At 40.6% G+C, this 12,027-nt stretch overlaps 1 protein-coding gene across 4 annotated transcripts in view; it reads left to right on the forward strand.

Moving 5' to 3' along the window:
• Dock4 (dedicator of cytokinesis 4) overlaps positions 1-12,027 on the forward strand; it is a 430,242-nt gene that overhangs the window by 193,862 nt on the left and 224,353 nt on the right. For all 4 annotated transcript variants that reach the window (XM_052738384.1, XM_052738382.1, XM_052738383.1 and 1 more), the window contains exons 5-6: positions 3,628-3,724; positions 8,891-9,039. In XM_052738384.1, the coding sequence (XP_052594344.1) occupies positions 3,628-3,724; positions 8,891-9,039 (246 nt within the window). The remainder of the gene's footprint in view (positions 1-3,627; positions 3,725-8,890; positions 9,040-12,027) is intronic.

Raw genomic sequence — 12,027 nt, forward strand, 5'->3', positions numbered from 1 at the left:
TACATCCACCCTCTGTAAAGCTGTGGTACTAGATTTTAGATCAGTGAACTAACATGGACAAGTCGTTGAGAATCTATGGTACAAATACATTGAGGTTCCCTATTTGGATAAACGTGAAAGCGCCTGGGGCACAGTATGCTGTTTGTCACATATGCCGGAACTCTAAGCAACTGTGGTAGTTTTTCAAGATAGTGGACTCCAGGTATAGTTTTAATCTGTCAGTGAGACTTAATTCTACGGCTTTTGTTGGACGTCCTGAGTTCCCCATTTCCAGTTTTATTTCAGTGTTGGCTTTCTTTAGTGATTCTGTTTCATTGTTAAATTCTCTTCTCCTGTCCTGAATTGTTTTCATTCAACCGTTTGCGTTGTCCCAGTCTTCATTAAGGTCTTCATTCATATCCTGATGAAGATCCTTGAACATATGCATAGCTGTTGTCCTGAAATCCTTGTCTTGTGCTTTGGCTCAGTTGTTTTTTCCAGGACCTGTCACAGTAGGTTGCTGTTTTCTGGAGGAGGCACATTGTCTTGGTCTGCCCCATCCCTTAAGGAGTCCACCTGGTCACGTGGACACACCTCCCTCCCTGCTGCCTCCATCCTCAGCCACCCAGATGCCCCTCGTCTTTAGTGCAAAGACTCCATCCTACACTGTGTTCAAGGAGGAGGAGAGTTCAGAGGCTCTGGTGGTTTCTTAGCTTCATTTCTTGTCGCTGTGATAAAATTCCCCGACAAAAGCAATTTAAGAGAGAGAGGGTTTATTTTTAGTTCCCAGTTCCAAGTTCCACTCCATCCTTGTGGAGAAGTCAAGCATCAGGAACTTTAAACAGCTAGTCGCATTGTATCTGCAGCCAAAAGCGGAGAATAGTTAATGAAAACATGCCCTCTTGTGCCTAGCTTTTGAATTTTGAAATACTGTCTAGGACACAAACTGAGGGAATGGTGTTGCCCACTTCTATATTGGATGTTCCCACATCGATTAACATAATAATAAAGACAACGCCTTCTCACAGACTTGTCACAGGCTGATCTAATCATGACTGTCCCTCATTGAGACTCCTGTCTCAGGTGATTCTAGGTGCTGTCCTGCTGGCAGTTAACCAAGGCATGTTAACAGGTGACATGAGACATAATTTTAAAATAAATACATTATCTTTCTTTCCTTTGTTTAATTTTTAAAATTTAATTTATCTTATGTGTATGAGCATTTGACTGCACACATGTCTGTGCACCATATGTGTGCCTGGTACCCTTAGATGCCTGAAGAGGGGGTTTGATGCTCAAATCTGAATTTATGGGTGGTTGTGAGCCACCATGTGGGTGCTGAGACTAGATCCTGTGTCCTGTGTAATTGCAGCCAGAGCTCTTAGCTGCTAAGCCATATCTTTAGCCCTATATTTTTGTTGCTGTTCCTGGTATACTGGTGTATGTCTCTCTCCACTCCATGAGCCCCAAGAAACGGTAAATGTGGAAAAAGGTGTCCCAGAATTTGGTTGTTTGAGTAGAAGATTTACAGGTTCTAGGCTGTCACCGGGCCTGATGGGGATCACAGGGCAATGGGAATTTAAGGTAGACAGACTCTTTTCTAAAAAGTAGTTGCTGCAGTCGATGTAGATTCATGGTTCCAGGACTCTAGGAGAAAAACTTTGTCCGGAAAACGTTCAAGGACACAGAATGTTGGCAGCTTGCTGTTCCCGAGAGAAGATGGTCAGGATGTTAGTATCACCCAACGTACTTTAAGCAGATTTTTTTTTAATTTATTTTTATTTTGCAATACAATTCAGTTCTACATATCAGCCACTGATTCCCTTGTTCTCCCCAAATGTCTTTTCAGATTTTTAACCTGATGGACCGACTGCTAGGATGAGGCTGATGTCAAGTTTGTCCCAGAATAACTGAACAGAATATATTTCAGGGCAGTTACTTAAGATAGATTATTTCAACACTAATTTAGGAGTTTATGTAATTAATACAAAAGAACTGCCCTGTCTACATGGTATTTTGTGTTAGAGTTTTGCATTTTGTTTGGATAACCCCAAATGAACTTTCCACATATTGAATTGTCTGTGATTCTTTCCTAGGTCTTCAGAGCAACGTAGGGTCTATGATGAGGGTCTTTAAATTAAATGGGAGTTTGTGAATTAGGGGAACCACTTCTGTATTGTTTAATTCTTGCTAAGACCTCACTTTTAAGATGTTGAGTGCAGTGGGAAGGATTCCTGGAGATTTCTTGTTTCCTCTTAGGCTTTGTAGAGGATCATTTTATAATCTCTGAATCCAAATATTCATCATTTACATTGCAACAGCTGCTTCAAAAGCAGAGTAAATGTTCTACCTTTGGGAAGTGTCATATGTAGGCTCTTTGAACGGTACTGCATCCTCCACAGGGTTTACATTACTGTTTACTTTCTTTCTAGTTTCAAATCCAGTTTTACATTTTCAGCTTCACTTATGCCCTAGAAATAAGGGAAATATTCACAGGACAGGATTTTAGCAATAATGAGACATGAGGAGATGGAGCTCAATTAGGGGAAGAATTAAGGCAAGATTTTAGTTTCTGCATTTATGTTAGGAAGATTTCCCCAAAGACAGCTGTACATACTTGGACATGACATCATAAAGGAGCTGCAGAGCAGTTAGCCTCATGCTAAGAAGGAATCTCCCTTGGAATTTAATAAGCTGTTTCCTTTTACATATGAGATATTGGCCTTTGGAAAAATAAACCTGAAATAAAGGAAATAGTCTCCATTGATCTTGCTGATTGCATTCTTCTGAGAGGCAGTAATGATAATGACCATGCAACCTCTTGAACCTGCACAAAACCAGAAAGAATTTGACAAAAGAAACTAGAGATGAAAAAGAGTCTTCTATGCTAAAGGCAGGACCAAAGGGCAAACTAAAGCCCCCTCCCATTTCTCTCCTCGTGATGCTTCTCTTTAGGACAGCCATACATACCTGACTAATAATCCTTGTTTCTGACTTTAAAAGAAGAAACAAAAAGAGTCTATCATCTTAAACACAGAGAGGAACATTCTGGAATGAATATCCTAATGTCTATGACATCTTAAGCCTTAGCTATGCTGCATGGTAACAGTATTAGTAATACACAGTTTTTCATTGGCCTGTTCCAAATAATATAATTAAGGGGTTAGTGAGTTCAAATGAATGCTTAGTGAATGTTCTAGTTACGGGTTAGTTACAAGTTCACATGCCATGCATCCAGATGGCTGAACAGGACTTTTACTACTATTAAGAACTCTGGTCATAACACTTGGATGATAGCAGTCACCTCAGAGTTGATGTAGTCTGGTGATCTTGTGTGGCAGATGAAAACTGTTAAGTTTGGAGAGGTTGAAAGAGTTGTCCATTGGCTAAGCTGTCACGGGAGTAGAACATTTCTGTTGTTCCTTCTCCCCTGGACCGTTCAGTCTTGACCAAGATGAAGTGGCTGCTCCCTTGGGCATTGTATTATCCTTACCTATAGCATTCCTCATACCAGCTCATAATCACGTCCTGGTTGCTGGCTGCCATACCGCAAGTGGATTTCTTTCCTAGTTGATCTTCTTGAGTATTTAAAAGAAAGTGTTGTCTTTGGTATTTATGTATATGTTTTTTTCTTCTTCAACTTCACAGACAATTTGAAATGGTTATTCCCACTGAAGATTCTGTTATCACAGAGATGACATCAACATTAAGAGACTGGGGAGCCATGTGGAAACAACTCTATGTGGTAAGTAACTTTTTAAGGGTGAGATTTTTAGTTAGATAATTGTCTTAAGAAATATGTGACCATGAGTAACCATCAACTAATATGTGAGAGCTTGCTTTAAGTCACTGGGTCTTCTTGGGAAGTAAGAGGTGTAGATCTTACTTAGTCATAATTATTTTATATTATAATCTCTTCTTTCCCATGGAGCATTGGTTTTATGCATTGTATTTCAATATCACAAGAATATAAAAGATAGGTCTTTTAACATCTAACCAAATATGAGTGTTTATGTGGACCTAGTTTTAGATTTCCTAAATATTTTTTATTTAAAAGATGAAGCCATTCTCAATGCAGTTTCAGTGGTGGTGTGCTTCAGCACATCCTACTTCTATGAGTAATTTGAGTATATCGTAAATGAAAACTTAAGAGTTAAAGTATTCTAAATATACTAAGGAAAGAAAGGCAATTTTGTGAAAAAAGGCTTAGAGTTATGTATGTGTATTAATTTGTTTATTATAACTAATAACATTATTTGTTCTGGTGTTTTCTGACCCTATCCTGTGAGAGCTGATGGCTTTAGAACTCACTAGGAAAATCCACAAGATAGTTTAGGTCTTAGATGAGTTTTTAAAGTGTAGTCTTGGTAAACAGTCAGATTATACTCCTCCAAAGCTTTGTGCTGAGACAGAGTCAAGGGAATGTAGATTTGGCTATTAGATTTTTAATTTTAATTAAGAAGGTCATAAAATACAAGTATTATTGCATTGAAAGTAATTTCAATTTGTAAAGTATTTGAACTAGTATATCTTTAAAATACTCAGTGTTCTAGATTTATAATATCTCTGTCTCTCTGTCTCTCTGTCTCTGTCTCTCTCTCTGTCTCTCTCTCTCTCTGTCTCTCTCTCTCTCTCTCTCTCTCTCTCTCTCTCTCTCTCTCTGTGTGTGTGTGTGTGTGTGTGTGTGTGTGTGTGTGTGTGTGTATGCATGTGTGTGTACACTTAAGCCCATGTCCTATTGTAGTTGAACAAGGGTATCTACTTTTTTTTCTTTGATATGACTGCTAGTGAGGACCAAAGTTGACTTTGTATTGTTTAGTTATTTCTACATGCTTTTGATGTCATACCCACTCTGGGCATCTACTCTGGAGATAGACTTGGTTGATTTAAAGATCTGCACATAGTAAAATCTACAGGCTACTGTTCTAAGTAATTGGAAAGGGGTTAATTAGCTAACGTTTTCTGATACTGGAATACTAGTCATTTATTTGAGGAGCAAATGTGAAATTCAGCCCAGAGATAGATGGACTTTTGAAACAAGGAGGACGTGATAGTGTTGGGCTTTCTGCTTTCTCTTTTCCTGGTTGCATAAATGCTTTGGTTAATTGTACAGTTGTGTATCTTGGGCACTAACCATGCTCTCTTCAGCAGTTTTCAAGCAAAGCAACTAACCTTTTCTTTTTGTTTTGTTTTTTTCGAGATTGAGTTTCTCTGTGTAGCCCTGGTTGTCCTGGAACTCACTCTGTAGTTCAGGCTGACCTCGAACTCAGAGACCTGCCTGTCTCTGCCTCCCAAGTGCTGGGATTAAAGGAGTGTGCTGCTATGCCCAGCTAGCACCGATGTTTGACAAAAGCAAGAAGTTTTATAGTTTGCCAATAGTATTATGAGGTAATGTGTTGTGGTTCTGCTTCTTCCTCAGGATCAGTGGCTTCACTGGTCCACGAGGGTGAAGGGAGCAGAAGTGAGGAACAGGGTTCAGATGGCTGTGGGTACAACAGAGATGGCCCTCCGGGAGATGGCTTCAGTGAATCAGCTCAGCTCTTTTCCAGAGTATAGGGAATATATAGGACTGAGGAGCCTGGGGACAAACCCTAATTTGCATTGACTGGCACAGTCCTGTCAAAAGGCTTTGTATGTGGCAGCAGGGTCCTATAGCAGAGCTCCTAGTACAAGTCTTAATTACCATATGGGCAGCAGGGGGAAGGCTTCTAGCAGGAGACTGTGCCAAGGGCCATGCTAGAGAGAAATCAGGCATCCAGGCCTAGAGACAGCTTTCAGATAAGGTCAGGCCTCTGGGCCCAGAAACATTCCCCAGATATGAGCAGGTAGAAAGCAGAAAGTCTCGCTGTGGGGGAGGGAGTCTTCCATGTTGTGGAGCTTAGAGAAAGCTGCCAAGCTGTGGTAGACTGCAGCCTCTGACCAGCAGGGCCTCCCAACAATGTATGTAGACATTTAGAAGCATATAAAAGAATGGTAACTGCTTGAGAAATTCTAGTTTGTTCTTTCAAATAGTGTTTAAATAATTAAATAAGGGCTTAAATAATAACCTTCAAAATACATCTTAATAAATTCAGCAGTGTAAGCAGGAATAATGTTGAAGAGGAATGCAGACCCTGAGCTATGTTTTACATCTCTCTTCTTCCCTGGGGTTCTTCTAGGTAGTTTTATTCTTGAATCTTATCAAAGATGATTTGTCTGAAGTCCCACACTAAGCAGTAAAGCCAGAGTCAAAGCCTAGGTCTGCTGCCACTGAAACCTGTTCTCTTCTCATTTTAAACCAAATCACACCTCAGCCACTCTCTAACATAGGAAACGACAGTTTCCTTTTGGGTACATGTCCAATATACTGTGAGGATTTCTGGGTATTGTTTTAATCCAGTTGTCTAATATTGTAATGTATTCTTTTCACTTACTACCAAATGGAATACAGTTTTTAAATATTCCTTAGGATGCTTTAGAGCTCTCCACTTTTCTCAAATTCAGTTTTTTACAAAATATAATTGTATGACCAAATCATATATTTATGTTTTTCATTATTTTTGTTTTGTTTGTTTGCCTTCCTGTTTGTGTGATAAGTTTGTTTGATAAGCCCAGGCTGGGATGGAGTCGTGGTATTCCTCCTGTGGCCAGTATTGAAGGTATTATAGCCACCATGCCCAGCTCTTTTTCTTAAAGTAGTGTGCTACATGTGACGGGTAGGCCCATTGTGTGTTGGGACTATCCCTTCCACATTTAGAGTTTCTCCCCTGAGAGGGAGCTGATCAGCTAGTTTTCATTTTTATGAAAGATTTTTGCTATCTTCTCACGTCAGCATCCCCTTGTCAGAAGATATGATCAAGGTCACCCTACTAAACAACATGAGCAGGCACATGCCTTTGCCCCTGTGATGGTGAGAATGTGATCTCTCTACTTGGCTGTATGAGTCCTGGCCTTTCATAGCTCTCTTATGTAATTTATTTTCAATTGGTGGATTTTTCCTTCCCACCACAGATATCCTCCAATGTTTCTTGGTCTTCTGCTTATTCATATGTATGACCTAAACAGGAACTGCTTCTGGAGGTGTGCAAGAAATAACACCTATAAATCAATGTGTTCATTCATTTCCACCTCTGGGAGCTCGGGCCCAGCTGCTGTAGATGGGAACAGACACTGAGCAGTTAATTACAAGAATATTGTGCTGCAGTGCCCTTGTAATGACTTGTAAGAGAGTGTATAACACGAGAAAAAGGGCAGGCAGTGACAGAAGACAGTACTATAAAACAGGCCCCACAGAGTGAGTTAGGAGTTGAGAGGAAAAGGAGATTATTTATGGCTTGGAGGATCCAGAACTGATTTCCTGGAGAAAGCTTCCCATCCTTCTAGTGTATTTGTCAGACCTGCGCAGTACCAGATGGGTCCTTAAAACATCAAGTATTAACACAGCAGCAAATGCATCGCTACATTTTAAATTTTATATATATCTTTACCTATCACTAGAGCTCAATAATTTTTTGTGTCTTGTAGCTCTAGAGAGCTTTTGGTGGATAACAACCTATAAAATTCACATCACTAGTCATATACACTAGTGGTTCTCAACCTGTGGGTCACAACCCCTTTGTGGTTGCATATCGGATACCCTGCATATCATGTATTTATCTTATAATTCACAACAGTAGCACAATTATACTTATGAAGTGGCAATGAAATAATTTTGTGGTTGGGTGTCACCACAACAGGAACTGTATTTAAAAGGGTCACAGCATTAGGAAGGTTGAGAACCAGTAATATAGACTGTTTATGATTTTTGTAGTCAGTAGAAGCATATCTTATAAAGGCTAAGAAAGATGTAGGATAGATACCCAATATCTCTGTGGTAAGGTGTATATTTTTCAGTGTTGGCAAAGAAACAGTATTTGTTAAGGACTTACTGTGAACCATGCTGAATCATAATAGGACTAGGGACATGTTTCTTACTCTGGGATGAGCATTTTTCTTCACAGTCTGTATACAGTAACTCCCTGTGGTGGATACTATGGTACTCTTTACAGATGAGAAAACTCCAAGAGATTAATGAATTGCTAGAGTGTTTTACTCTAGAAATGATGCAGGTGGAAGTCAGGTGATGATCATCCAACTCCTAAGGCAGTGTTCTTCACCTTGTGCCATCATCACATATTTGGTAACAAACCCATAAAATATCTCTGTGGAAAAACAGTACTGTCCAGTTTCACTGATGACTGAACTTATCATCAAGGCTTTTTGGACCCAAGGTCTCACCCATCTTTCTTCCACCAAACCATAGTGGTTAATGACTTTGACAGAGATTATACTGAAGCCATGTGATCTTTTTAAGTAAATAAGAAAGCACCATTTTTTTTTTATGAGTCTGAGTACTGACCAGATAATGGCAGTGAATACTGATCAATGTTTGTGTCTGAAACCTCCTTGTGTGTCCAAATTCAGGGCTTAATTGATGAAGAATTAGGACCAACCTTCAAGAAATAAGTGGGTGACAATGTTTTCTACATCATTGGTTTTAGTTGCATTCAGCCTAAGGCTCAGACAAAAACCTGAGTAGTCAGGGGTAGAAGTCACATCCTAAAGCATAATAGAGTTTGGATAGGGCTCAGGAAGAAGCTCTTGGAGAGGAAAGCTAGGCTGTGTACTTAAGCAGCTACTAAGCCAAGCAACATAGCATCTGTGTTAGGGAGCTGACAAGTCACATTTGGCTTGGACAGGAGAGCAGTGTTGTGAGACTTGGATGAAAGTACATAGAGCTGCATGTCTCTCTGAGGACAAGGAAGTGGGAAAGATTCATCAATGGAGAAGCTGTCTATACCATAGCAAGCACTTGGTCCGCCACTCCCTTTGGTTACCTTCCATTCCAGTGAGAGGACTGACTGCCAGATCTCTGTGTTTACATATTCCTTAGAGAAATGAAGGTGATCTCTTCCACCGCCTGTGGCACATCATGAATGAAATCCTAGATCTGCGGCGGCAGGTGCTAGTTGGCCATCTCACCCACGACAGGATGAAGGATGTGAAGCGCCACATTACTGCCCGACTGGACTGGGGAAATGAGTGAGTACTGACAATTACAGAGTGCTGGAAGGAGCGCAGAAGTGAGTTAGGCCTGGATGCGCTGCTACCACAGAGAGGAGTCACACACAGGCTCCCCATTCTTCCCATTTCAGCCTTTGTGTGGACCATCAACGATGGAGCCCAAAGCCACATTTTGTGGATCTGGTGTGAGCACTAAGATATTTTGCTTTCTAATGCCTGATAGTGTGACAGTAGACAGGTGGTCACAAGAGGAGGTTATCAATTCAATATGGTTTCTGACTAAAATGGGTCTTTTCATCCTATAGTATTTCGGTTTGGTGCATGCGTTTTCTTTTATTATATACCTCTTCTATATCATGGCATAGATGGACAGTGTGACGCAGAAGGAAACACTGATCTTACCAGCCTTATTGCAGTGTGCACAGCTGTGTTAAGTCCTGTGCAGGCATGTAGCCACCCAGCAGAGCTGCTTAGGAGAGCTCAGGTAAAGGCTGTCATTGACTGAGATTTACTTTTAAATAAAAGTGTGGGGGACTTATTTAAAATAACAGCTAAGCACTTAAGTAGTAAATCTAACTACTAGAAACTCTGACCAAAGCTGAGGCTCTCCTCGGTATGAACATTAATATAGGAGTGACAACATAGAATAAGCCACCTTTGGTTTGCACATGCCCTAAGACTAAGACAGTGATGGACTTCCTTCACATCCTGCGAGGCCGCACCCTTACCTTCCTTAAGAGTATCAAGGTCCTGTTCGCTGTCTGACCTTTAGTGGATCTGAGTACTGGATGTAGGGAGGGTGTGGAGAATGAGCGAGAATATGGAATGTAAAAAGAGAAAGCACCAGGAAGGAAACCATGAGTAGTTTACGACTTTCTGAATCTGGAAAAACCCATCTGGAAGTAGAAAGTTGCTTCCCCTTAGGATAGGAAGTGGCTTTCTCCAAAGCCACACTTGATTTCTGTCAAAATGTTTAGGGAATACACAGACCCACAACCAGATTTTTAACCCTCCCTCTCACCCACACTACTTGTCATATCTTTTTGAGTATGATATGCTTCTCAGCTTTTTACAGACAATAATATTCAATTTAAACGTGCCTAGAGGATTCATTCATGTGAGACATAAAAGCAAGAAAACAGGTGTGTGATGTCAGGAAGAGCACTGAACTAGGTAGGGACTCTAGAGTTTTCCTTTTTCTTTCCTTTATTTGTTTCTTTGTGTGTATGTGTGTGCATGTGGTGATCACAGGACAGCTTGCAGGAGTTGGCTCTCTCTTTCCACCAGGTAGGCCCTGGAGAGTGAACTGGGGGCCTCAGGATTGGTGGCAAGTGCATTTACTCCCTGGGCCATCGCACCTACCCAGATCACTTTTAAAGACTGGGAACAAATTTCTGAAACCTTCTCTGTCATACAGAGAACTGACCTGGAGGTACAAAGGCCCTTTCAGCTCCAGATGATTGGACAGAAAACATGCTGTGTCTCCTGCTGGGTTTGATTTGCAACCTTAGTGTGGAGTTTCCCCTTTGTGCCAGGCCTCATGTGGTTCTTATTTTTTGTTTGGTTGATCTTTTGCTGCTCCCGCTGCTGCTGCTCCCGCTCCCTCTTCTTCTTCCTCCTCCTCCTCTTCTTCTTCTCTTCCTTCCTTCTCCTCCTTCTTCTCTTCTCTTCCTTTTCCTCCTCCTTTTTTTTCTTCTAGACAAGGTTCCTCTATGCAGCCCTAGTTGTTCTGGAACTCACTCTGTAGACCAGGCTGACCTCAGACAGAGATCATTCTCCCTCTGCCTCCCAAGTGCTGGGATTAAAGGTGTGTGCCACCATGCCCAGCTCACTTGGTCCTTCTTATTTTCAAAATCCTTTGACTTTTTACTTAGTTATAGTTGGTTATTGGTCACTATGCTGGTCCTCATTTAAAAGAGAACTAGTTTGTTAATAAGGATGTTGAATGGAGTTAGATTATCAAAAATCACAAGGAAATGTGGAACAGGTAAACAAACAAACCAATCCTTTTTCAGTTTAATGAGGGGAAATAGAAGAATGGGGAAGCAGAGAAAAATTTTGAATTAGGACTGTATTGAGGCTAAGTTTTAGCTTGTGCTTTGGGCAGTTCTATGGCTAATTTATAGTAAGTTAATTAAAAAAAATCCATGAAAATGAACAGTATAATTTAAATCATTCTTCAATTGATATATTTTCTCATGCCCTTATTCTATTTTCTTCAAATTTTATTGACAATTTATTTAAGAATAATCAACATAGGGATTATACATTTGCCATATTCCTTTAAGGATATGTTCATTTCCTTATTGAAGAGTGCTAAGTGGAAAGCAAATTAAGATAATTTCTTTGCCTATTAAACTAGGTCATATTGTCCTGGAAAATGATCTGTCAGCACATAAATCTCTTACTGAACATAAATTAAGAGTGTGTTCAGTGTCGTGTTGCATATCAGACTGGTGAAGAGCGGTGAAGAAGAGTCCTCTGGGTTTGGGAAGCTTAGATGAAGTAGGAAATGATCCTTCTCGGTCCCTAACAGAATCAGTAGAAAGTGGTTCTCCCCTGAATTCCCCGGGCAGAATTAAAGTAGGGGTACAGATTTCTGTCACACATAGAGTCCATGACAGCCTCTGAAGTGCTGTGGAGAGTACACAGAAGGGCAAAGAGCTTCATCCCTCTTCCTGGTGTCATGGAGTATTTTAGTGGCTGGGTTGATAGAAAATGTGTCCCTTCCTGCCCAGCCCTGGCTTTTTCTATCCTGGATGGTCTCACTCCATCTGTTTTCTCTAGGCCTTGCCTGATCTTTCCATTCTCTTTCTAAAGCATTGCTCTGATTCTATTCTGTGAGCTAAAAAACCCCAAACTGTGGCTTGTTCTCCCTTAGAGAGTACCTATTAACTGACAGAAAATGAATGGCAACAGGTAAGATGTGTTTCTCACAGTTCTGACATCAGGAAGCTAGCGCAACTGTGACTTGGGCCGTTCAGAGAATGGAAACTTTGAAAGCTA

Source organism: Peromyscus californicus, unplaced genomic scaffold (assembly GCF_007827085.1).
Source record: "Peromyscus californicus insignis strain IS unplaced genomic scaffold, ASM782708v3 Scaffold_15__1_contigs__length_86483966, whole genome shotgun sequence".
Lineage (NCBI taxonomy): Eukaryota > Metazoa > Chordata > Mammalia > Rodentia > Cricetidae > Peromyscus > Peromyscus californicus.